Source organism: Sus scrofa, chromosome 9 (assembly GCF_054392235.1).
Source record: "Sus scrofa isolate SSC_HxYL_T2T_F1_AM1 chromosome 9, Sscrofa_HxYL_maternal_Yorkshire_Landrace_v2.0, whole genome shotgun sequence".
Taxonomy (NCBI): domain Eukaryota; kingdom Metazoa; phylum Chordata; class Mammalia; order Artiodactyla; family Suidae; genus Sus; species Sus scrofa.
The window spans coordinates 8,957,279-8,982,225 of record NC_139391.1 but is presented as its reverse complement, the minus strand read 5'-3'; the positions used below and the strand labels follow the sequence as shown (position 1 = coordinate 8,982,225).

At 44.8% G+C, this 24,947-nt stretch overlaps 1 protein-coding gene across 7 annotated transcripts in view; it reads right to left on the bottom strand.

Annotated features, from left to right (window-relative positions):
• The window catches only part of POLD3 (DNA polymerase delta 3, accessory subunit), a 51,789-nt gene extending 32,506 nt beyond the window's left edge, over positions 1 to 19,283 (bottom strand). For 3 of the 7 annotated variants that reach the window (XR_014814345.1, XM_084974422.1, XM_084974423.1), the window contains exons 1-4: positions 19,143 to 19,283; positions 18,507 to 18,584; positions 17,770 to 17,825; positions 6,168 to 6,270 (exon numbers count right to left, since the gene is read on the bottom strand). Coding sequence is in view for 6 of the 7 variants with exons in the window: in XM_084974422.1 (XP_084830548.1) it covers positions 6,168 to 6,270; positions 17,770 to 17,825; positions 18,507 to 18,584; positions 19,143 to 19,202 (297 nt within the window). In the remaining variant the exon portion in view is untranslated. Of the gene's footprint in view, positions 1 to 6,167; positions 6,271 to 17,769; positions 17,826 to 18,506; positions 18,585 to 18,664; positions 18,943 to 19,142 lie in introns of those variants that run through there. The other 4 variants (XM_084974424.1, XM_084974425.1, XM_084974426.1 and 1 more) reach the window with 4 other exon arrangements.
• Between the last annotated feature and the right edge of the window lie 5,664 nt (positions 19,284 to 24,947).

Genomic DNA, 24,947 nt, shown 5'->3' with positions numbered 1-24,947 from the left:
GTGGCTCAGATCTGATGATCCCTGGCCCGAAAACTCCATATGCCAAGGGGCAGCCAAAAAAAAAAGGAAGAAGAAGATGGGTGAATTCTCCTGTAAAGTAATATAACTTGAGAATGAGAAAAAATTTCTTGACTATAATTCAAAATCCAGAAGTAACTGAAATAATCATAAAAACTAACAAACCCAATTAGACCAGTGGGTTAAGGATCCAGTGTTGCCTCGGCTGTGGCGTAGGTCGGAAGCTGCAGCTCCAATTCGACCCCTAGCCTGGGAACTTCTACATGTCGAGGGTGCAGTCTTAAAAAGAAAAAAAAAAAAAAAAAGACAAATGGTAAAGTGGGAAAAATATCTGCAACTTACATCACAAAGGATTACTATATAGCTTCAAAAATAGAGAAAACAAAGACTAACAATCCTTTAGAAAATAGACAAGAAGTGTGAAGACACAGTTCAGAAAAGAGAAACGCTGAGGACCCTGAAGCAGCTCTACAGGTGCTGTGTAGGAACAGGGGCTCTCATACTTGGCCAGTAAGAATGAAACACGGAGAGGCATCCTACAATGCCCAACAAAGTCCACACACATCCTACTTCTAGGAACGTAACCTTAAACACACTGGGAAAAATATATAAAACACACACACACTGAGTTATTCACTGCAGCATTACATGTAATAGCCAAAGACTGTAAATAACTCACATAACTATCAATAAGGGACTGCTGAATAAGGTTCATCTATCAACACAAGATCAGGTAGCTATATAACAAAGAATGAGAAATATTTCTAGAACTGCCACAGAGTGATGCTCATGACCCACTGTAAGAAATCTTAAACTTTTTAATAATCACATTATCAGTAAATTATTTTTTTTTTGCTTTTCTAAGTCTCATATATTTGGCAAAAGCAAATACTTATTTATGCTAATGTGGGAAAAACCAAAGTTCACAACATAAGAAAAAAGAACAAAATAAAATAAGTTTTCTAAAAAATATAATTGTAAATGTGAACTGGGAATATTAATTTGACTTCATAATGCATTTTCTCTTAAAAAGGAAAAAAACAAGCATTCTTTAAAATGTCATATTCTCATATTCTCTAAATAAAAATTAGAGTTAATGTAGTTTCCACCGTGGCTCAGGGGAAATAGATCCGACTAGTATCCATGAGGACGTAGGTTTGATCCCTGGCCTCTCTTAGTACGTTAAGAATCCAGCGTTGCCATGAGCTGCAGACGCAGCTCGGATCCCACGTTGCTGTGGCTGTGGTGTAGGCCAGCAGCTACAGCTCTGATTCAACCCCTAGCCTGGGAACCTTCATATGCCATGGGTTCGGCCCTAAAAACACAAGAAAAATAAAAATAAAATAAAAAGCATTGGGAACTAATCACTCAAACCTCTGTAACTTCGTAATGGAGCTCTAAAAACATTATTTGGTATCCTCAGGAGAAAATATGGTAGCCCCGACAGTTCACCGTGACTAATGCTGCCTAAGGGAATATTAGAAATGCACAAAAACAATGCAGTGGAAACGCCAGAGCTAAAACAACATAGACCAGACTAGAGCTCCGGTTCAGTGGTTCCTGGTAAGGGGGACCAGGAGTAAGTTCAGCATCCATATACGCAGAGCCTGGCTGGGAACAAGCCTTTTGAACTTTTTAGCATCAAAGAAAAAGGGCAGTTCCTATCATAGTGCTGCAGAAATGAATCTGACTATGAACCATGAGGTTGTGGGTTCAATCCCTGGCCTCGTTCAGTGGGTTAAGGATCTGGTGTTGGCCTGAGCTGTGGGGTAGGTCACAGACGCAGCTTGGATCCTGTGTTGCAATGACAAGCAGCTGTAGCTCCGATTTGACCTCTGGCCTGAGAACTTCCATATGCTGCAGGTGCAGTCCTTAAGCAAAAAAAAAAAAAAAAAAAAAAAGAGAGAGGTAAAAAGGGAAAATATATGGCTAGTTGATGAGAGAAAGTTCTTCTTTATAAACACATTCCAGCCAATAAATTCAAAAGGAATGACAGAATTAGAATATCATTTTTGTAACTCTTAGTGAATTAATGATGTCAACTGATAAAAATCAATTTCAGTTAAAATCATTAGATAAAAAGCTTATGGAGAGAGTTACCCCTGTGGCTCAGCGAGTTCAGAACCCAAAATAGTGTCCGTGAGGATGCAAGTTTGATCTCTGGCCTTGCTCAGCAGATTAAGGATCTGGCATTGCCATAAGCTGTGACATAGGTCACAGATGTGGCTCAGATCTGGTGTGGCTATGGCTGTGGTGTAGGCCGGCAGCTGCAGCTCCCATTCAACCCCTAGCCTGGGAACCTCCATATGCTGCAGACGCGGCCATAAAAAGAGGAAGAAGAAAAAAAAGCTAATGGGGAACTTCATAAAGAATGTATCGGGCTAATATTACAAAAAGAATCAACCAAATATTTACTTAAGATTTTCAAATAAGGAGTTCCCGTCGTGGTGCTGTGGTTAACGAATCCGACTAGGAACCATGAGGCTGCGGGTTCGATCCCTGGCCTTGCTCAGTGGGTTAAAGGATCTGGCGTTGCCGTGAGCTGTAGAGTAGGTGACAGACGCGGCTCGGATCCTGTGTTGCTGTGGCTCTGGTGTAGGCCGGTGGCTACAGCTCCGATTAGACCCCTAGCCTGGGAACCTCCATATGCTGCGGGAGCGGCCCAAGAAATGGCAAAAAGACAAAAGAAAAAAAGATTTTCAAATAATTTTCTGGAAGACTCTCCAGGACAAGATTAGAAGGATCCTTTTAGTTTCTTTGTATTATTAACCATTTTTAACAATAATAATGATCACTGGAAAAATACAAATTATTTATATGTTTAAATGTCTGTAAAAGCCTTTGTGTCTTTTCTCCTTCTAGAAACACTTAAATACTTAAAAAAGAAACAAGAAAAAATAGGAATAACATGACGCTATGCTTAATAATCTACCTTTTCTTGGGTTTGTGCTCTTTAAGGAAAAAAGCATGGATAAGCTCCCATATTTGGTCAGTAATTCTACAAGGTTCCACAGTACAAGGCTATAAAATTCTCACAACTACCTCGACCATAGCTACTCTTAGTGTATTTCATATTTTAGGATTCCATTTAAGATTTAATTTTATAAAGTATTCTGTTGCTTTAAAAAAGGTGGAGGGGCGAGTAGACAGAATTTAAATGCCCTCTCAAACGTAGAAGGCTTTGCATAAGCAAAGCCATAGCATAGAAGTTTTATTTTGGTTTTTTTTTTAATTACTCAATGAATTTATTACATTTGCAGTTGTACAATGATCATCACAACCCAATTTTATAGGATTTCCATCCCACAACCCCAGCGTGGGTTTTTGTTGTTGTTTTTTTTTTTTTATTTATTGTTTTCATGGCAGCACCCGCAGCATATGGAGGCTTCCAGATCAGGGAATGAATCCGAGCTACAGCTGCGACTTACACCACAGCTGCAGCAATACTAGATCCTTTTAACCCACCCCAGCAAGGAGCAAGGGATTAAACCTGCGCCTCCGCAGAGACCCTGACCACTGCAATTGGTAGATTCTTAACCCACTGAGCCACAGTGGGAATTCCTGAAGTTCTGAAATGCCTATGGGTTACACATCATTTTGAAAGATGGTCTCGGAGTTCCCACCGTGGCTCAATGGTTAATGAACCCGACTAGTATCCATGAGGATGAGGGTTCCATCCCTGGCCTTGCTCGGTGGGTTAAGGATCCAGTATTGCTGTGAGCTGTGGTGTAGGTAGCCGATACGGCTCGGATCCTGCATTGCTGTGGCTGTGGTATAGGCTGGCAGCGACAGCTCCGATTGGACCCCCATAGCTTGGGAACCTCCAAATGCTGCAGGTTCAGCCCTAAAAAGACCAAAAAAGAAAAAAGATGGTTTCAAAAAAATTTGCACTGAGAAGTTCCCATCGTGGCTCAGTGGTAACAAACCCAACTAGTATCCATGAGGATGAGGATTTTTTTTTTTGTCTTTTTCCATTTCTAGGGCCGCTCCCACGGCATATGGAGGTTCCCAGGCTAGGGGTGTAATTGGAACTGTAGCCCTCGGTCTATGCCAGAGCCACAGCAACGCGGGATCCGAGCTGCGTCTGCAACCTACACCACAGCTCACGGCAACGCCGGATCCTTAACCCACTGAGCAAGGCCAGGCATCGAACCCGCAACCTCGTGGTTCCTAGTCGGATTCATTAACCACTGAGCCACGACAGGAACTCCGAGGATGAGGATTTGATTCCTGGCCTTGCTCAGTGGGTTATGGATCTGGCACTGCTGTGAGCTATAGTGTAGGTCACAGTCGCAGCTTGGATCCTGTGTTGCTGGGCTGTGGTTTAGGCCTGCAGCTACAGCTCCAATTTGACCCCTAGCCTGCAAACTTCCATGTGCCACAAATGCAGCCCTGAAAAGCAAAAAAAAAAAAAAAAAAAAGAGTAGGGGGGCACTGAGAAACACAACTTGAATGTAATTTTAGGGGTTCAGAATCCCCTGAACCCTGAAGACCATCCAAGGATCTGCAATGTTTAAGAACCTGTTATATGGGTTAGAATAAAAACCTACAACTTTATCCAACATACACATTTTTCTTTCGGATTCTCAAGGACCCAGTGCCAGAGAGAATAAAAACTACTGTTTTAAAGATACACAATGAGGAGTTCCTGGCAGCTCAATGATTTAAGGATCTGGCATTATCACTGCTATGGCTGGGGTCGCTGATGTGGTGCAAATTTGACTGCTGGCCTGAGAACTTTAGCATGCCAGGGGCGTGGCCAAAAATAAAAAATAAAGGTACACAGTGATCCCAGGTAAATAATTGCCTATGACTAAATAGAAGGCTTTGACTAAACTCAAGAAAGAGACAGAAGGGAGCTAGTCAACCCTGGAAACAAAAGGAAAGCAGACATTCAGACGCAAAAGCCACACAGGGAGGATTCTGGTTAGGCTTATTTCTGAGAGCAAATGCATCAGGTCTGCTTAATCTTGTTTCAAATACATAAAGACATCTGATTCCATCTACAGTTGCGAATATCCTGATTAACATCCGGCTTGCCAAACAGCTTACCGACAAGGACAGAATACGCAGATCATGGAATATAAGCATCTGGTACCCCTACCGATTTTGCTTTTCCTTGTAAATTACTCAACTGCCAATTCCAGCTTTAAATCTCACAGGCTTGGGACTCTACTGATAGAAGACTAACCTAGCCATTATTTTGCTAAATCTGGCTTCTGAACCTCTGGCCTTAGGGTCAAGTACAAAGGGAAGAGGAAACCGTGTGTAAGTGGCTCTGTGAGGGGGATCCTTACTAAAGTCCTTCCTTGGGTGGAGGTTGTGTGGGAGCAAAAGACGACGCTACAGGCAAGAGGTGTGGGGAGTGAGAACAGAGGAGGAATGCCTCAGTTTGGGTGGGGGGAAGCAAGAAAGAAGAGTCACCAAAGTTCCCAAGAATCCATCAGGTGCAGAAGGAATGGTGTTTTCTCAGCAGAGTTTCTGGATGAGAGCTCATATTAAAACCAAGTTCACTTAGGGAGTTCCTGTCGTGGCGCAATGGTTAACGAATCCGACTAGGAACCATGAGGTTGCGGGTTCAATCCCTGGCCTTGCTCAGTGGGTTAAGGATCCCACGTTGCCGTGAGCTGTGGTGTAGGTCGCAGACGAGGCTCGGATCCTGTGTTGCTGTGGCTCTGGCGTAGGCCGGCCGCTACAGCTCCGACTGGACCCCTAGACTGGGAACCTCCATAAGCTGCGGGAGCGGCCCAAGACAATGGCAAAAAAGACAAAAAAATAAAATAAAATAAAATTATACTTTCTGAACATCTGAGTCTGTGGCATGACATTTGAATGGGCTGGAAATTCACCAGCACTGTCCCCAATATATGTTCAAAAGGAAGAAAGGAATAACAGGAGCAGTTTCCAAAATGTCTTGCTGCCTTGGAAAACTGCACAGTAATAATAACACAGTCTCTGCCTCACAGCCAAGATGCTCCCCAAACTTCTCAGTTTCGGGTTTAGCCTAAACATCCAAAATAATCATTATCTTCAATTAGCTTTCGAAAAGTTTCCTCATACTGAATCTTGTTTTCGCCCTATGTTATGTTACATAACACTATTTACACTTCGAAGACACTGAAACCCACCATAAGTTTCTGAGAACTTACGGAATGTCCATTCTGAATGAGACTGCCGGACACTAAATAGGTAACATGCAGCTGGGCTCCCGAATTTTCCTTCCGCTTCCTTTCAACATAGTCATACAGCATCCTGTGACAAACAAAAGGCCAAGTCATTAATGAAAAGTTTACCTCATCAACTGTTAATTCATGAGTTACAAGTTAGATGTATGAAGTCTGACTGTGCATCAAAAATTTTACAGAATATTTTTGCTCTGTCCACAGACACAGAGTTGATTTTTTTTTTTTTAAGAGTTGAAAAAAGATGAATGTAACACAGGCGTTGGTGTCAATTTGCACCAAGCTGGCACAGTCACCAAGTAACCAATGAAAGGAAATCTAATAGGAGGTCAAGAGGAGCTAAGCCTGCGTTAAAAGAGGCAAAGGCATACAACGGATAGAATAATGAATCAAGAGCAAGTTCAGTCACGACCTAGCCACGGGATCCTAGATAAATTAGTTTCTCCAGGCCTCTTTATACCCTGAGTGTAAGTCAGGAGGGCTGTACTAGATCATAGCTCTCTTAACCTGAGATTCCTGTGCCATCCATAACCCTCCACCCCTCAAAACCATAAGCAAAATCTTTGTGTTTTTTGTGGGGGAAAAAGGGGGGAGGGTGGAGATGATTCAAGGTTTCCATAGATTCACAAAAGGATTGCTCCAAAACATTAAGAACCACTGTGTAGACCATCACAAAGTAGCTGGCTCTAAAATCCCAATCTCTTTTTTCTTTGTTGCCACCCTGCGGCATATGGAGTTCCCAGGCCAGGGATCAGATCCGAGGGGTAGCTGGGACCTAAGCCACAGTCGTGGCAACGCTGGATCCTTAGCCCACTGTGCCAGGCCGGGGATCGAATCTGCATCCCGGTGCTCCCAAGACACCATGGATCCTGCTGACCACCATGGGAACTCCGAGAAATTCCAATCACATGATCAGATTCAATGCTGTTTCAGAACTGCAAATTTTAGTTTACACTGCCTAGTATTCATTAACCTGAGATTACCAAACAGTCAATATAGAAATTCATTTTTTTTTTTTTTTAATGGCTGCACTGGTATTTGGAAGTTCCTGGACCAGGGATTGAACCGAGTGGCAGCTACAACCCACGCCACAGCTGTGGCAGTGCTTATCCACCTAGTATCATCAGAAGCTGACTCCCCTCAATAACTTACAATTTGACAGAAACATCAACAAAAGAGACGTATCATTTTGCGTCTTTTATTTCAGGAAACATTTGGTGAGCCTCTATAACATGTCATACTTCTGCCAAGGATGGCTAGAAACAAAAACCCCTAGGCCGCTGACTACTCTCTTAGCTTCTCCGACCCAACGCCTCGCTGAGTCTCCTGCTACCCTGCTCCGTTTCCTGCTTAGACTTGGCTACCTCCTCCCCTTCTGTCCTGCTGGGGTTCTCTCTTCAGCTGTCTTTTCACTCTCTAGAGTGAGCCATGATCTGGGTTTGCCTAGTTCGGAGGGGTGTCCTGAGACATGGACTCCAGCACCAAGACAAACCGTCCTGGGCACACCAGGATGACCGGTCACCTGACTGCCTATTCTCCCTGAGCCCTTTCATTCATCCTCGTGGCTTCATTTAATCCCAACAACAACATCTGCTCAAACCACTCAAGCCAGAAATCTGGGAGTCATTATCCTTCACTTCTCCTTAGCCACCGAGTTGCCAAATTTTGTCAGTTCTCCCTCCCAAGTAATTCTTGACTCCATGCCCTCCAAATTTCTTGACTGGACATTTTCAATTCCAAGTGTCAATTCCTTCCTCTCACCCTTTTCCCATTCATTATCCACAAGGCTGCCAAGGTAAAGGTTTAAAAATGCAAACCAAGTCATGCCGTCAATAAAACTTTACTGAGCAGCTACTTCGTGCTCTATGCCTTGGGGACAGACCAGTGGACAAAGCAGTCAAAGTTTCTATCCATTCAGAATTTGCACTGTAGAAAAGAGAAAAACAATAAACCAACAAGTAAATATGTCAGATAGTAGTAAGTCTACGGGGGCAAAAGATTAGAACAGAGAATGCCTGAGAAGTTTTGCTATTTTATACAAAATGATTATATAAAATGAAGCCTCAAGAACAGAGCCCTGCAGGAAATGACAGAGCCACCAATGTGCAGTCTTGGGGAAGAATGCTCCATGTGGAAAGAAGAGCAAACGCAAGGGTTCTGAGGCGAGAGTGTAAGCCCGGCCTCAGGACCAGACGGGAGGTGAGTGTGCTGAGCGAGGAAGGCAGGGAGAAGACAGCCAAGGGCCAGACACGCGGGCTCTGCGGCCTGAGAGAGGACATTAGGCAAGAAGGTCTTAGAAGGTCGAGAGCAGAACTAACAGGATCTTATCTCTTAGGAGGATTCCTGACTGGTGTGCGGAGAATACACTGTCGAGGGGCAGGGAAGGAAGCAGGAGGCCAATTAGAAGGCTACTGCAGAAATCCGGCCTAGAGAGCATGGCGGCTCAGACCAGGGTGGTAGCAATGGAGCTAGTAATTAATGGATGGATTCTGGGTATCTCTCAAAGGGAGAGATAACAGGACATGCTGATGGACTGACTGTGGGCTATGAGAGAAAGAAAGGTCAAGGGCGACTGGACTGGAGTTTTCTTCTGGCGCAGCAGGTTAAGGAATAGCATTGTCACTGCAGCGGCTTGGCTTGATGCTTTGGCATGGGTTTGACCCCTGGCCTGGGAACTTCCACACACAGTGGGCATGGCCAAAAAGGGGAAAAAGGGGCATTCCCATCGTGGCTCGGCAGTTAACAAACCTGACTAGTATCCATGAGGACACGGGTTCAATCCCTGGCCTTGCTCAGTGTGCTAAGGATCAGGTGTTGCCAGGAGCTATGGTGTAGGTCGCAGATGCCGCGTGGATCCTGCGTTGCTGTAGCTGTGGTGTGGGCCAGCAGCTGTAGCTCCGATTCAACTCCTAGACTGGGAACCTACATATGCTGCAGGTGTGGCCCTAAAAAGACCAAAAAAAAAAAAAAGACGACTGAACTAAGCAACTCAAAGAACAAAGCTGTCATTCACCGAGATGGAGGAAAGTAGGGGAAAGAGAGAAGGAGGTGATGGGGGGGTTAGGAGTTAAGTTTTGGGGCATGTTAAATCTGAGGCCTATTAGTCTTTCAGTGCTGTTGAAAAGGTAGTTGGTTACTCTGATCTGAAGTGTCATTCCCTGTTCAAAGTTTTCACTAGCGCCCCATGCCCTAGGGAGGAAATCCAACTCGCTAGCAGCAACACGGCGGCCTGTGCTCGGGTCCCCTTCTCTCTCACCCTTCTCCCACATTCACACTACTTTCCACCTTAAGAAACATTCTACAGTTCCCCTGGATGCTTTGGATGCCCCCCCTTCTGCCTAGAATGCTCTTCTCAGACCTCTTCCCCCTGACGCCTCATCAGGACAGCAGCCCAGTCATTACGTCCTATGCGAAGGCTTCCCTAATAGCACCAGGCCAACAGGGCGCCCCTGCCTTCTAAGTTCTAATGGAACCTATCCCATACCTGTTACTGTAGCACTTGCTGCATTGTATTTCTAATTACTTAGTTTATATATCTGCCATCCTCACTAGATTATAAACATCTTGAGGAAAAATGTGTCCTACTGAGCTTTTTTTTTTTGGTGAATCCTTTATCTCGCTCCCCTTTGTATTTCCTTCCATGCAGCACTTATGTCAGCAAAGATGAGGTACACAGACTCACGAACACTTTGGTTTATTTACGTTAGGACGACAGGAAAGGCAGAAGACATGATAGCAGGGACCACGCCCAAGATGCTTTCAGCTTGCTGGCTACGTGCATTGTCTTTTATCAACAACTCATAGTCTTGGTTGCATCACTGCAGTCATTGTCCTCTGTGCACTTATCTCCCCAAATCAACCTCAGTTCTCTTTTATATTAACACATTCAAAACTGCACAAACTCTTTAAAAAAAAATTCTGCTTGTTTTGAATCTCTAAGATATGGTCACCTAGCTTGATTATGCCAAACATCTTAGTAATGGGCCAAATACTCCTAAATGTGAATGACAATACATACGACGTCTTACAAGATGCATTTCCTACACACGTGATGAACTATATTCTCTCATCTTCTCATTTTAATTCATTAATCCTCCCTCCTGATGAGTTCCACCCACAATCCTCCCTAGGATGAATGGTGTAGTCTATATTGCCTTTCCTAACCTAATTCCTTCACATTTTTATTTTATTTTATTTTTGCTTTTTAGGGCCACACCCAAGGCATATGGAGGTTCCTGAGCTAGGGGTTGAATCAGAGTTGTAGCTGCCGGCCTACAACACAATCATGCGGGATCCTTAACCCAGTAAGCGAGGGCAGGGATCGAACCCTCAACCTCATGATTACTAGTCAGAGTCGTTTCCACTGAGCCACAACGGCAACTCCCCACAGCATTCTTACAACCTGAAATTATCCTGTTTAAATCAATAATGGGAGGGACCTTGTCTGCCAGGTTTGCTGTTTTATAAGAGCCTAAAATAGTGCTAAAAATATAGTAAAAACTGAAAAAACTTGGTTTTTTTTTTTTTTTTTTTTTTTTGCTTTTTTTTTAGGGCCACACCTTCAGCATATTGAAGTTCCCAAGGGTTGAATCAGAGCTGCAGCTGCCAGCCTATTCCATAGCCACAGCAACTGTGGGATCTGAGCCACGTCTGCGACCTATACCACAGCTCACAGCAGTGCCGGAATCCCAACCCACTAAGCGAGGCCAGGGATCAAACCCGCATCCTCATGGATTCTAGTTGGATTCGTTTCCGCTGTGCCACAAAGGGAACTCCCTGAAAAAACATCTCTTACTGAATCCAAGCAAACAGTAAAAACCATGCCCAGTAATTGCCCGCAGTGTCAATGGTGATACTTTTTTTTTCATTGAAGGCCAAGTAAATTTATTCAGTGCTAATATCCTTTCAACTATTTTCGTATCCATTATAACATTTGATTATCAAAACAATCCTGTTACATCAAGACATTTTTAACCATGTCCAATTTACCATTACTTAAAAAGCTCCGTTTAGAGCTTTTCATGTACTGCCTCATAAATTTTTACTCACCTCAAGTTGAAAAACATCGACATTTCCTTCTAGAAGTATTACAGTATTAGCTTTTACATTTAGATATATATATTCATCTCAAATTAATTGTTGCTCAGTGTTGGGGAAGTTGAGACTTTTTTTTCCCATACATTTATCAATTGTTCCAGTAGACATCTTTTGAAAAAAATTAATTTTCCTGGGAGTTCCCATTGTGGCTCAGTGGTTAATGAACCTGACTAGGAACCATGAGGTTGCAGATTCGATCCCTGGCCTTGCTCAGTGGGTTAAGGATCCAATGTTGTTGTGAGCTGTGGTGTAGGTCGCAGACGCGGCTTGGATCCTGCACGGCTGTGGCTGTGGTGTAGGCCAGCAGCTATAGCTCCGATTTGACCCCTAGCCTGGGAACCTCCATATGCCGCGGGTATGGCCCTAAAAAGACAAAAAAAAAAAAAAAGAAGTCTGACTACCTGAAGACGTCTTGATCTTGGGAAGCCCAGGCCATAGACACAGACCACTCACAACGACGGGTCAACAGCCCTTGCTGACGTCCCAGCTGATGGGCAGCATCAACTGCCGGATGCGTACATACAGTTGCCTACAAATGACTGGACTCCAGCACTGAGGCACCAGACATCATGGAACAGAGAGAACCATTCTCACCGTGCCTTGCCCAAATTCCAAACCAAAAGGATCTATGAACATAACATGGTCTTTCAAGCCACTAAATTTGGAGGCACTCTGTTACACAGCAATAGTAACTGGAACAGGGATGAACCTGAAAACATGTCCCCCCGCCTTCATGGAGTTTATATTCTCGTGGGAGGAGGACATATAACAAGAAAATGTCAGCTAGGAATAAGAATTATGAGACGCTGGAACAAGTAGACATCCACATGCAAGAGAAGGAAATTGGGCCCTTTCCTTACACCATATACAAAATGATTCCTGGGAAAACATAAGCAGAACATTCTCTGACAAAGACTGCAGCAATACCTTTTTGGATCTGTCTCCTAGAGTAACAGAAATAAAAAACAAACAAATGGGACCTAATTAAAAGCCTTTGGACAGTAAAGGAAACCATAAACAAAACAACAAGATAGCCTGCAGAGAAAATATTTGCAAATGATGTGCCCAGCAAAGGATTAATCTGCAAAACATACAAATAGCTCAGATAGCTCTACATCAAAAAACAAATAAGCCAACTGAAAAATGGACAGAAGATCTAAACAGACATTTCTCCGAAGATACACAGATGGCCAAAAACCACATTAAAGAAAAGATGCTCAACACCACTAATGACTAAAGAAATGAAAATCAAAATCACAGTGAAGTCTCACCTCACACCAGTCAGAACGGCCTTCATCGAAAAGTCTACAAATAACACATGCTGGAGAGTGTGGAGAAAGGCAGCCCTCCAACACTGTTGATGGGAATGTAAACTGGTGCTAGCACTATGGCGAACCGTATGGAGAGTCCTTAAAAAACCAAACACAGAGGCCTTCTCATCGTGGCGCAGCAGAAATGAATCCAACTAGTATCCATGAGGATGTGGGTTCCATCCCTGGCCTCGCTCAGTGGGTTAAGGATCCAGCGTTGCCGTGAGCTGTGGTGTAGGTTGCAGACTCGGCTGGGATCCGGTATTGCTGTGGCTGTGGTGTAGGCTGGCAGCTACAGCTCTGATTCGACCCCTAGCCTGGGAACCTCCATATGCCCCAAGTGTGGCTCTAGAAAATACAAAAAAAAAAAAAAAAAAAAGACAAAAATAAATAAATAAATAAAAATCAGCTTGAACCAACACCTAATCTGAAAACTATAGTGCATTCTTGGTGTTTTGGCTTTTTTTTTTTTTTTTTTTGTCTTTTCTAGGGCTGCACCCGTGGCATATGGAGGTTCCCAGGCTAGGGGTCGAATCGGAGCTGTAGCTGCTGGCCTACACCACAGCCACAGCAATGCCGGATCCTTAATCCACTGAGCGAGGCCAGGGATCTAACCCGCAACCTCATGGTTCCTAGTCGGATTTGTTAACCACAGAACCACGACAGGAACTCCTATAGCGCATTCTTAGTGTGAGGACTGAAGCATTTTTTGTACATATAAGGGTATGTGGAAACCTTAAATGAAGTGGTAATTATTGATATAAAAACTCACAGAGATAAATCTTCATGATTTACTTGGGTTAGGCAAGTCTTCTTAGATACTACATAAAAAGCACCAGCAACAAAACAGAAAAAAACGGGACTCTAACAATAAGAACTTTTGCACTTCAAAAGGTACCATCGCGAAAGCTCAAAGAGGGAGTTCCTGCTGTGGTTCAAACCTGACTAGTATCCATGAGGATGTGTGTTTGATCGCCGGCCCCAGCTCAGTGGGTTAAGGATCCGACGTTGCTGTGGCTGTGGTGTAGGCCAGCAGCTATAGCTCTGATTGGACCCCTAGCCTGGGAATTTCCACATGCCACGGGTGTGAACCTAAAAAAAGAAAAAAAACCTGCAAGACAACCCACAGAATGGGAGAAAATTTTCGCAAATCATTATCTGATCAGGGTCTTCTATCAAGAATATTTAAAGAACTCTTACAATTCAATAATAAAAAGACAGGGAGTTCCCGTCGTGGCGCAGTGGTTAACGAATCCGACTAGGAACCATGAGGTTGCGGGTTCGGTCCCTAGACCTTGCTCAGTGGGTTAACAATCCGGCGTTGCCGTGAGCTGTGGTGTAGGTTGCAGACGCGGCTCGGATCCCGAGTTGCTGTGGCTCTGGCGTAGGCCGGTGGCTACAGCTCCGATTCGACCCCTAGCCTGGGAACCTCTATATGCCACGGGAGTGGCCCAAGAAATAGCAAAAAGACAAAAAATAATAATAATAATAATAAAAAGACAAAAAAACCCAATAAAAAAATGGGAAAAGAACCTGTAAAGATAATTCTCCAAAGAAAACATGCAAATGGCTTACAAGCCATGAAAAGAAGATCAGTATCTTCGGCTATCACAGAAATGCAAATCGAAACCACAGTAACGCCAGAGTTCCTGTGTAGTTGGGTGGGTTAGAGATCCTGGGTTGTCACTGCTGTGGTTCCACAGGCTGCGGGTGTGGCCAAAAAACGAAACAAAAACAACCCAGAATGATACCACTTCAGACCCACTAAGATGGCTAATATTTTAAAAGACAAGATAATAGAAAAGAGCTGACAAGAATGTTGAGATAGCTCTTAGAACCCTCGTACCTTGCTGCTGGGATTGTAAAATAGTACAGCCACTTTGGAAAACAGCTCATCAGCTCCTCAAAATATTACATATGACCCAGAAGTTCCAATCTTAGGTGGATACTAGGAGAACTGAAGGCACATGGCCACCCAAAAACTTATACACAAATGTTCATAACACCCAGATGTGGAAATAACCCAAATGTCCACCACTTGGTGAATGGGTAAACAAAATGCTGTATACCCGTATATCATGGATTGAACTGTATTCCTTGCAAAATTTTACGCTGAAGACCCAACCACCAATACCTCGGAGTGTGACCTTATTTGGAAATAGAGCCTCTGCAGATGTCACTAGTTAAGATGAGGTCACACTAGAGTAGGGTGGGCTCCTGACCTACTATGATTGGTATCCTTATAAGATGGCCACGTGAAGATATAGACAACAGAGAGAATGCCATGTGACCACGAGGCAGATATTGGAGTTATGCAGCTACAAGCCAAGGAATGCCAAAGACTGCCAGCAAACCACCAGAAGCTGGAAAGAAGCAAGGAAGGATGTGTGTTCTACAGGTTTCGGAGGGAGCACGGCCCTGCCAAACCTTAATTTTGGACTTCCAGCCTCCAGAAGTGAGACAATGAATGCGTTTCTTTTTTCTTTTTTTTTTTCTTTAGGGCCGAAACCGCAGCATACAGAAACGCCAAGTCTAGGGGGTCGAATCGGAGCCGTAGCCACTGGCCTATGCCACAGCCACACGGGATCTGAGTTGCATCTGTGACCTACACCACAGATCACGGCAACATCAGATCCTTAACCCACTGAGTGAGGCCAGGGATCAAACCCACGTCCTCATGGATACTCGTCAAGTTCATTTCCGCTGAGCCACCACAGGGACTCCCAAATTTCTGTTGTTTTAAGCCACCCGGTTTGTAGTATTCTGTTATGGCAGCCCTAGAAAACTAATTTATAAATGTATAAACTAATTTAATATTCCATATAATGGAACATCAGTGAACCATAAAAAGGACTGAAGTACTGATACATGCATAACATGGCCAAACCTTGAAGACAGTATGCTAAGAAACCAGACGCACGGATTCCATAGCAAATGATTCCATTTACGTGACCTCTCCAGGACAGGCAAATCTATAGACAAAGACGGTATCAGTTGTTGCCTAACGCTGGAGAAGATGGGCAGGAATGATGAGAGACTGCTAATGGACACAGGGCTTCTTTTGATGGTGATGAAAACATTCTGAAATTAATTGCAGTGGTGGCTGTACAACACTACAAATATATTAAAAATCACTGATGGAGTTCCCGTTGTGGTGCAGTGGTTAACAAATCCGACTAGAACCATGAGGTTTCGGGTTGGATCCCTGGCCCTGCTCAGTGGATTAAGGATCCAGCGTTGCCGTGAGCTGTGGTGTAGGTCGCAGACAAAGCTTGGATCCTGCGCTGCTGCGGCTCTGGCATAGGCTGGCAGCTACAGCTCCGATTCGACCCCCAGCCTGGGAACCTCCATATGCCGCGGGAGTGGCCCAAGAAATGGCAAAAAGACCAAAAAAGATAAAAATCACTGAATCACTTTCAATGGGTGAATTATATCTCAAACTGTTTTTCAAAAAGGGATTATCAAAAATTAACAGGGTAACATGACAGAGAATTAAGGAGGGGGAGAGGTACCTGAAATAGAGCATTAGGGAAGAGTTGTTCTACGAAGGAATATGTGAAATTTGACCTGAATCTGAACGATGAACCCGCTGGGAGAAGAGCATTCCAGGGAGAGGGAATGGTACAGGTGTCCTTGGGTGATAATGGGCCTGGCATATCGGAGGCACCAAAAGGCAAGGAGGCTTGAGGATAAGCGAGGTGGAGAGTGGTATGGATGGAGGTGGCAAACAGGCAGGTGCTAGAGGGCATAGTAATTCCATAAAAAGTACGGGAAATAAGGGCAGCTACAGTAAAAGTGCAGGCAACTGTATTTCAACTCCAGTCTTCAACATGCACCTTTAACCTCAACAGGCTTACACAGTAAGAGTTACATCAGTGCATAGTCAAACACCCACACCACAACCAACAATTACTCTTACGGGTGTCCATTCCCAAAGTTACCCGAACTTTTCCGGTTTGGGCCAGGACTGGCCTTAGCAAAGGCAATCTCAAAAATCAGTCCAAACCCATCCCCTGGGCCAGGTCTTGAATGCATAAACATCCCAGCCAAAACTGGCTTCCAAGATCTGTCAAACGGCAATCCAAATCAAGCCCAATCAACCCATTCCAGAGAACAAAGATTGTTTAAGACTCACAGAATGTTCCTATGACTCAAGGAAGAGGGAAAGATCAGACCACATTCAGGAATAAAGCAAACAAAATGAGTATATTAACTCAATATATGTACTATTAGCCTGTTCACCAATTGCTACCCACCAGACACAGACAATATCTGCACACGTGCAGGTGAAGAATTTCGAAGTTAATTCAAAAGCTTGCCTTTTCCACTCCGGCCTGAGGTTGCACGACAAGTGTCAGCAAGGAAAGGAGATGTGGCCAAATTCTCGACGGGAAATGCTCCACGTCATCCTAAACCCGTCCTTTTCAGTTTCCCTGAAATAGTTCTCCCGTCTCACACTGTCATAAAGCCTGCGTTCAACACTGGTTGACCTCACTATCAACATTAAAGTGTCTCAGGAACACCCAGACAGGCCTGAGGAGCATGCACGTGTGAAAACGTTACAAAGATGTTTGGGACAACAGCCATATAAATCTGAGATGTAAATAAAATCAGCTAGTCCATTTAATGAACTTGAAGTAACAAAGTGATGTGAAGCAGAAGACAAGGCTACAAATAAATCCAGTAAACTATCACCACACATTTGTATACAAGTCCACCCACCTCCTAAATAATAGACAAAACAGTATTCTTTCTCATTTCCCCAGAGGGCCGGGGGGGGGGGGGGGGGGGTTTAACATAGAGACTTCCTGTAACGCTAACAACACAGCAAAAGAAAAAAAAATTTCCAATCTGATTAAAATCAGTAATAAACTGTACTTACTGGAGTTCCCGTCGTGGCGCAGTGGTTAACGAATCTGACTAGGAACCATGAGGTTGCAGGTTCGATCCCTGGCCTTGCTCAGTGGGTTAAGGATCCGGCGTTGCCATGAGCTGTGGTGTAGGTCACAGACGTGGCTCGGATCCTGAGTTGCTGTGGCTCTGGCGTAGGCCGGTGGCTACAGATCTGATTAGACCCCTAGCCTGGGAACCTCCATATGCTGCGGGAGCAGCCCTAAAAGACAAAAAGACCGAAAATAAATAAATAAATAAATTGTACTTACTGTTTGGCCTGATTAACATGAACTCCTAGTGTATAGCTCAGCCATTTGTATGTCACCTGCAAGAAGAAGAAATTTTTAAAATGTTTTATGACTCCAGAGTGAGGGTCAGTCCCAAGGGCTCCTCAAGATTCTTACTCTCAGATGATAATGCATTATAAATTACATTAGATGCCACCCCAGTTTTGCCAAGAGCTGTCCGTCTGGGCAGGGAGAATCACGGTATTTATCTTGCAGATACTAAGAAGTTTGTATCGCAGATCAATTCATGCAAAAGAGTCTAAAAAGAAAGCCTGAATATACATAGGAAAAGCTCTTACTTTCCTCACACTCCTTGTTTTACTAAGCCCCCCCCCCCACGTTCTGCCTTTTTTGGGGCCACCACCAGAAACTATCTTCAAACTCAACCGGAAGCCAGGTTACTCTGGACTGTATGACTCCAACTTCTGAGGAAAGGTGCAGCCATACAAACATTAGAGCGCCCACAGGTGGTGCCCGGTCAGGTAATGAGTGAAGTGGTTGAATAGTGTATCAGGGGTGAGATTGGGAACAACTGGCATCAAGCTTTGATCCCCCTGCCATCCCTCCTTGACCTCTCCTGTCATTTGCCACTTCCTCCCAACCTGTCGAGTTTCCAACAATCAGAAAACTTACAAAGGTTAGGCAAAAGCGGTGTGATGTGGAGGAAATCACTAGCAAGAGACAAATCTAGGCTGGAAAACTGATTATCCCTTACTAACCGCAAGCAAAGACATTATCTGGTCCCTCTGCTTCAACTGCCTTTTGTAGGGATACTTCCACCGACTTCTAGCGGGTCGCTGTAAAGATTAAACGCAGTCATGTGTATCCACAGCTCACAGCAAGCCCTCAATCTTCCCGATTTGCGAAACGCACTCACATTCATCGTCTCACTTGAATCTTGACTCTAACCCTGCGAGGCAGGTCAAACCTCTATCAACACCAAACTTCCGGGAAGAGGAAAACAACGGACGGTCGGAGGGTTTGCACAACTTATCACTTAACCCGGCTAAGACACAAATTTCCTCAAGGGTAACTTTGGGACTTCAAACTTGTCAGACAGGTGTAGAGAGGCCTGAGAAACGCTATCAATGAACGCTCCTCCCTCCGCGCCCGACCCCCGCGGCGCGTGGTCGGGGCGCAGAGCCCAGCACGCCCACCCCAGGGACGCGGGTTCGCGCGACAAGCAGAGCTCCTCCCCGGCGAGGCCTCGCTCGCTCTGGGGCACTAGGCACGGGGACGAGACCCCCTCGGCCAGTCCCCACCCGGCCACACGCACAGGGCTCAAGGCCCCCGCCGGCCTCACCGGGCCCAGGACCCCAGTCGCGCGCCCGCATCCCCCAGCCCGAAGTCCTCACGATTTTGTTCTGGTCCGTGACGAACTCGTCTATATTTTCCAGATAAAACTGGTCCGCCATGGTGCCGCCGTGCCGGGCCCCGCCGCCTCGGAGCTCCCCCGCGCCGCCACAACCGCGGCTCCCGCCGGCGGGAAACGTCTCTTTAGCCCCCCACGTCCCGGGTCGTTTCCCACGGCAACGGAAGCGACGCGCTACGGCGGCCGCCGAGGGTCAAACGAGGCTCGGCGACGGCGCTGGCTGAAGTAGGCGGGGCTAATAGGAGCGAACGGAAGTGAGGAGCCGGGGTGCGGGCGTGCCCTGCAGGCGCTGTCTGTAGAACCTTGGTTTCTACTCTCAGCTCTGCCGCTCGGTGAGCAACTCAGGGCAAAATAGCTCACCTGTAGGAGCCGCAGTCTTTCCACTTGTAAACTGATAAAATAATCCTTGCCCTTGCATACGTGTATTCAACAAGTATTAAGTACCCCATCTATTCCAGGCACTTAGGCACTGGGACACAGCAGTGAACAATAAAGACAGAAATAAACAAGTATTTTAGTAAAGTCCTCCCAGCTGTGATAAAGTACTGCCTGTTAGAATCTCAGAATGGAGAAATTAGGGAAGGTTTTCCAGAGGGGATGAGAGAGGGGAGTGTTTGCTGGGAAGAGAAGGAATTTCATTATGGCTGGAATGCTGGGAGAGGGCAATGAGAGATAAGACAGAAGAATCCAAATGATGCTGTGCCTTCCAAGTTGTGTGAGGGGACACGTGAACTTTATTCTCAAGAAGTTTTCAAATTGGGGAATTCCAACTAAAATGTCTCCTAACATCAGCTAAAATACCCTTCAGCATAAGCCAGTGAATTTCAGTAGGGCAGCCTAATGGATAATGGAGCAGGCTCTAGAGTTAGACCTGGGCTTTGAATCTTGGTTTTGATATTTGTTGTGTGGACTTAGGTAAGTTATTTAACCACTGCAAGCCTGTTTCCTATCTCTAAGATGGAAATAGTAATAGCACCCTCTTCAAATGTTGGTTGCAACATGCATTTATTCAAGGTAAAGTCAGCCAAAGCCCACTAAGGGCCAGGCATTGTTCTGGGTGCTGGGGTACTGGGGATACAGCTGTGATCAATATTACACAGAGCCTGTTCACAAGTAGATTCCATTTTCTTGGAGATTTTTTTTTTTTTTTTTTTTGGCTATTTTCTTTGCTCTTCCATTATACCACTTGCATTAATTCTGTACCTCTCCTCTTGTCTCAGTCATTTAGACTACATGGAAATCCATTGTCTATTTTTCTTTCTTTTTTTTTTTTTTTTTTGTCTTTTTGCTGTTTCTTTGGGCTGCTCCCACGGCACATGGAGGTTCCCAGGCTAGGGGTCCAATCGAAGCTGTAGCCCCCGGCCTACACCACAGCCACAGCAACTCGGGATCCGAGCCGCGTCTGCAACCTACACCACAGCTCACGGCAACACCGGATCGTTAACCCACTGAGCAAGGGCAGGGACCGAACCCGCAACCTCATGGTTCCTAGTCGGATTCGTTAACCACTGCGCCACGACAAGAACTCCTCTTGGAGATTTTTAAGTGAGGGATAGTAGAGCCTTAAAATAGGGTACATATGGAGTTCCCGTCATGGTGCAGTGGTTAATGAATCCAACTAGGAACTATGAGGTTGCGGGTTCGATCCCTGGCTTTGCTCAGTGGGTTAAGGACCTGGCGTTGCCGTGAGCTGTGGTGTAGGTTGCAGATGTGGTGTGGCTGTGGCGTAGGCTGGTGGCTACAGCTCTGATTAGACCCCTACCTGGGAACCTCCATATGCTGCGGGAGCGGCCCTAGAAATGGCAGAAATGCCAAAAAAAAAAGGATATGTATTGGAAATTAAGAACTAAGTGACTTTTTTTTTTTTTTTTTTTTTTTTTTTTGCTTGTCAGGGCCACACCCAGGGCATCTGGGGGTTCCCAGGCTAGGGGTCAAATCGGAGCTATAGCTACTGGCCTACACCACAGCCTCAGCAACAGGGGATCCCAGCTGCATCTGTGACCTACATCACAGCTCAACTCCTAGCCTGGAAACTTCCATATGCTGAGGGTGTGGCCCTAAGAAGCAAAACAAACAAACAAAAAAAACCTAAGTGACTTGGGTTTGCTTTGAGTCAGCAAAACCTGCTAATGAATTAGATGTGTGCAGTATAGAGAGACAGTAATCAAGAAAAATACCTAGATTTGGAAACCTAAATCTTTAGGTAATTGATGATGCCTTTGACTACCGAAAGCTGAAGACTAAGAGAAAAAGTAGATGATAAAGAATTTTATTTGGTCAGAGTTATAAATGAGATAATATACGTATAATCCTTATGCCATGCCAGTGCACAATAAAATCAACAATTAGCACCTGTACTTGGAATTGGCAAATAAAATGATTTTAAGAAAATCTATAACATTACTACACAGCAGACACACTGTATCAGGCTTGGAGATTGAGATTTCATTTGATTCTCCTAGGATCCCTGCTAATGGATTTGGTTTGTCAGTGTTTTGGGGGGTGGTTTTGGTTTTGGTTTTGGTTTTTTGAATTTTTTTTTTTTTTTTTTTTTTTTTTTTTTTTTTTGTCTTTTAAGGGCATATGGAGGTTGCCAGGCTAGGGATCGAATCCAAGCTACAGCTGCCAGCCTATACCACAGAACAGCAACACCAGATCCTTAAGCCTCTGAGCGAGGCCAGGGATCGAACCTGCGTCCTCATGGATGCTAGTCAGATTCGTTTCCACTGAGCCACGACGGGAACTCCAGTCAGTGTTTTATAGACTAGATCACTGAGGGTCAAGAGAAGAGACGGGGATTTTCAAGGACCCAGGGTTAAGTGATGGGATTGCTTCTTGTCATTGCTCCACAGGAGTGGGAAATGGGTCAAAATTGACCAAAGAAGCGCCTTGATACTACCTCCCTGCCTAAAGGGAGGGATAATAATGCTTGCGGAGTACCCGACATGGTGCTAGATCTGCCAGCGTTAAGAGAGTTGCACGACTTTTAGAAGCCATCGTTGTGGTTGTCCTTGGGAGGAGAGAAACTGAAAGGGGGTAAGGGGCGGCGTCTGAGAAAAAGCTAATGTTCTGGTTCTGGTTCTGGATCTGGGTAGTAATCCCATGGGTGTGCCAGGTTTGTGAAAATGTGCACTGTAACTTCTGACGTGTATGGTTTTCTATGCGTAATGTTTACATAAAAAGTTTAAGTCATTATTCGGGAAATCTTAACAGCGGTGCCAAGTCTTCTCAAACCAGAAAAATAGAAAATAGCTACAGGTGTGGGAAAGGATGGGTTTAGTGTTAACTTTGGAACATAGAGATTCTGGGAAAAAGAGATAATGAACAAAAAATGGACCCCGGGTAAGACAGTAATGGGAGGAGCAAGTTAAGATAAATGATCAAAGGCATCTCCAAGTCTGTGTTGGAATCACAGGACTAGAAAGGAATGACCCCCCCCCACCCCCATCATGCCCAGCAGGGGGCAGCTTGGGAGTTGGACTTGAACGTTAAGCGCAGAGAGCCAGAGGGGGGTTGTCTTTCCTGCTTTTGTCTGAGGCCTACCCAGCTTCACCAGCCCTGCCTCAGGGGAGGGTGGCCAACTGAAAAGCAGGTGGGCTTTGAAAATGTATTTTTCTTTTGCAAAGCAAGCAAAGAAACAGAAACCTGCGTTTGAATCCCAGCTGTACCACTTCCTCGCTGTGTGGCCTTGGGCAAATCATTTCACCTCTCTGGTCCTCAGTCTCATCATCTTTAAAGAAGTTTCATGATATGTGGCGGTGTTCTGATAAATGTTTAACAATCAATTGATCCAATAAAAAAGCCCTGATTTGCAGTGGTTACCAATTTCAGTGGTGTAAATATTCCTCCCATGGCTGATTCCAAGCTATGGATACTGATGCCACAGAATGAAGAATATCGCACCATTATTTACACAGTACAGATGCAATAAACAGATAACCCCAGGAGCATAGGCAATAGTAGAATGTAGTAAAATAATTGGGAAATGATAAGATTTGAATATTCATTATATTTGTTTTTTGGGGGGGGAATGTTTGTTAGTTTTTTGGCTGTGGCATGCAGCATCTTGAAGTGAGGTTTCAGTCCTCAGACCATGGATTGAACCCGGGTTGCAGAGGGGAAAACATTGAATCCTAGTCACTGGACTATCAGGGAACTCTCACTTTTTTTTCAACATAAGTTATTTAATAATAACTTTTGTACTGGGGAGTTCCCGTCGTGGCTCAGTGGTTAACGAATCCGACTAGGAACCATGAGGTTGCGTGTTCGATCCCTGGCCTCGCTCAGTGGGTTAAGGATCCTGTGTTGCCGTGAGCTGTGGTGTAGGTCACAGACGCGGCTCGGATCCCGCGTTGCTGTGGCTGTGGTGTAGGCCGGGGGCTACAGCTTCGATTGGATCCCTAGCCTGGGAACCTCCATATGCCGTGGGAGCAGCCCAAGAAATGGCAAAAAGACAAAAAATAATAATAATAATAATTTTTGTACTTTAATTTTTACGAATGGCTCTGTTTAACCACTGATTTGTAAACATCATGAAACTTTAATGTTCAGGCCTCATAAGCAAGTACAGGCCAGCTTTAATGCATGACTGTAGGTAAACGTGCATGATTGAGCAGATTGAACCAACGTATTCTGTGCTGGCAGACAGGTAAGTGCTTCAAAAATGGTAATTATTATAATATAGCTAACACTTTATATGACTCACTATGTGCTAGGCTCTGTTCCCAGTTCTTTACAAACAGTAACCCATATAATCTCCAACTCTCCGTAAGAACCCTAGAAAGTAAGACTTGCCATTATCCCCTTTTCCAGGTAAGTAAACCTCAGCACAGAGAGGTTAGGTAACTTGCCCAAGATTACAGAGTAAGTGGCAAAACTAGAATTATAACCCAGACAGTCTGTTCCAACATTCATGATCTTAAATGTATTTTACTGTCTCATTATTAGTTTATAACTGCATATAGGAAAGTAGTAAGTGCTGTGAACTCAAATACACTTTATTGCAGAATTTTGTAGCTTTTTTTTTTTTTTTTGGTCTTTTTGCCATTTCTTGGGCTGCTCCCACGGCATATGGAGGCTCCCAGGCTAGGGATCTAATCGGAGCTGTAGCCACCAGCCTACACCACAGCCACAGCAACACCAGATCCAAGCCTCATCTGCAACCTACACCACAGCTAATGGCAACGCCGGATCCTTAACCCACTGAGCCAGACCAGGGATCAAACCCACAACCTCATGGTTCCTAGTCGGATTCGTTAATCACTGCACCATGACAGGAACTCCACATTTTTTTTTTTTTATTTGCTTTTTAGGGCTGCATCCGCAGCATATGGAGGTTTCCAAGGTAGGGGTTGAATCGGAGCTACAGCTACCAGCCTACACCACAGCCACAGCAACGCCAGATCCAAGCCACATCTGCGACCCATACCACAGCTCATGGCAACACCAGATCCTTAACCCGTGAGGGAGGCCAGGGATGGAACCCGCAACCTCATGGTTCCTAATCAGATCCACTTCCACTGCACCACGACAGGAGCTCCTATTGCAGAGTTTTGGAATCCCTGTGTGCATCGGTCAAGGGAGAATTGCTTTTGGTGGAAGCCAAGTAACAATTGACCCATGTTGAGTGTCAACAAGAGTCCAGGTGACCAGGAGTTAATCTTAGATGTTTTCAGGGCCGTTGTTGGGGGTCGGGGGTCGGGGTGGAGGACAAGGTAGAGGGAGGAAAGTTAGGGGGGAATTGCTCTTTGATTAGGTTTAGGGAGGGAACAATAGCTAGCAAGTGCCA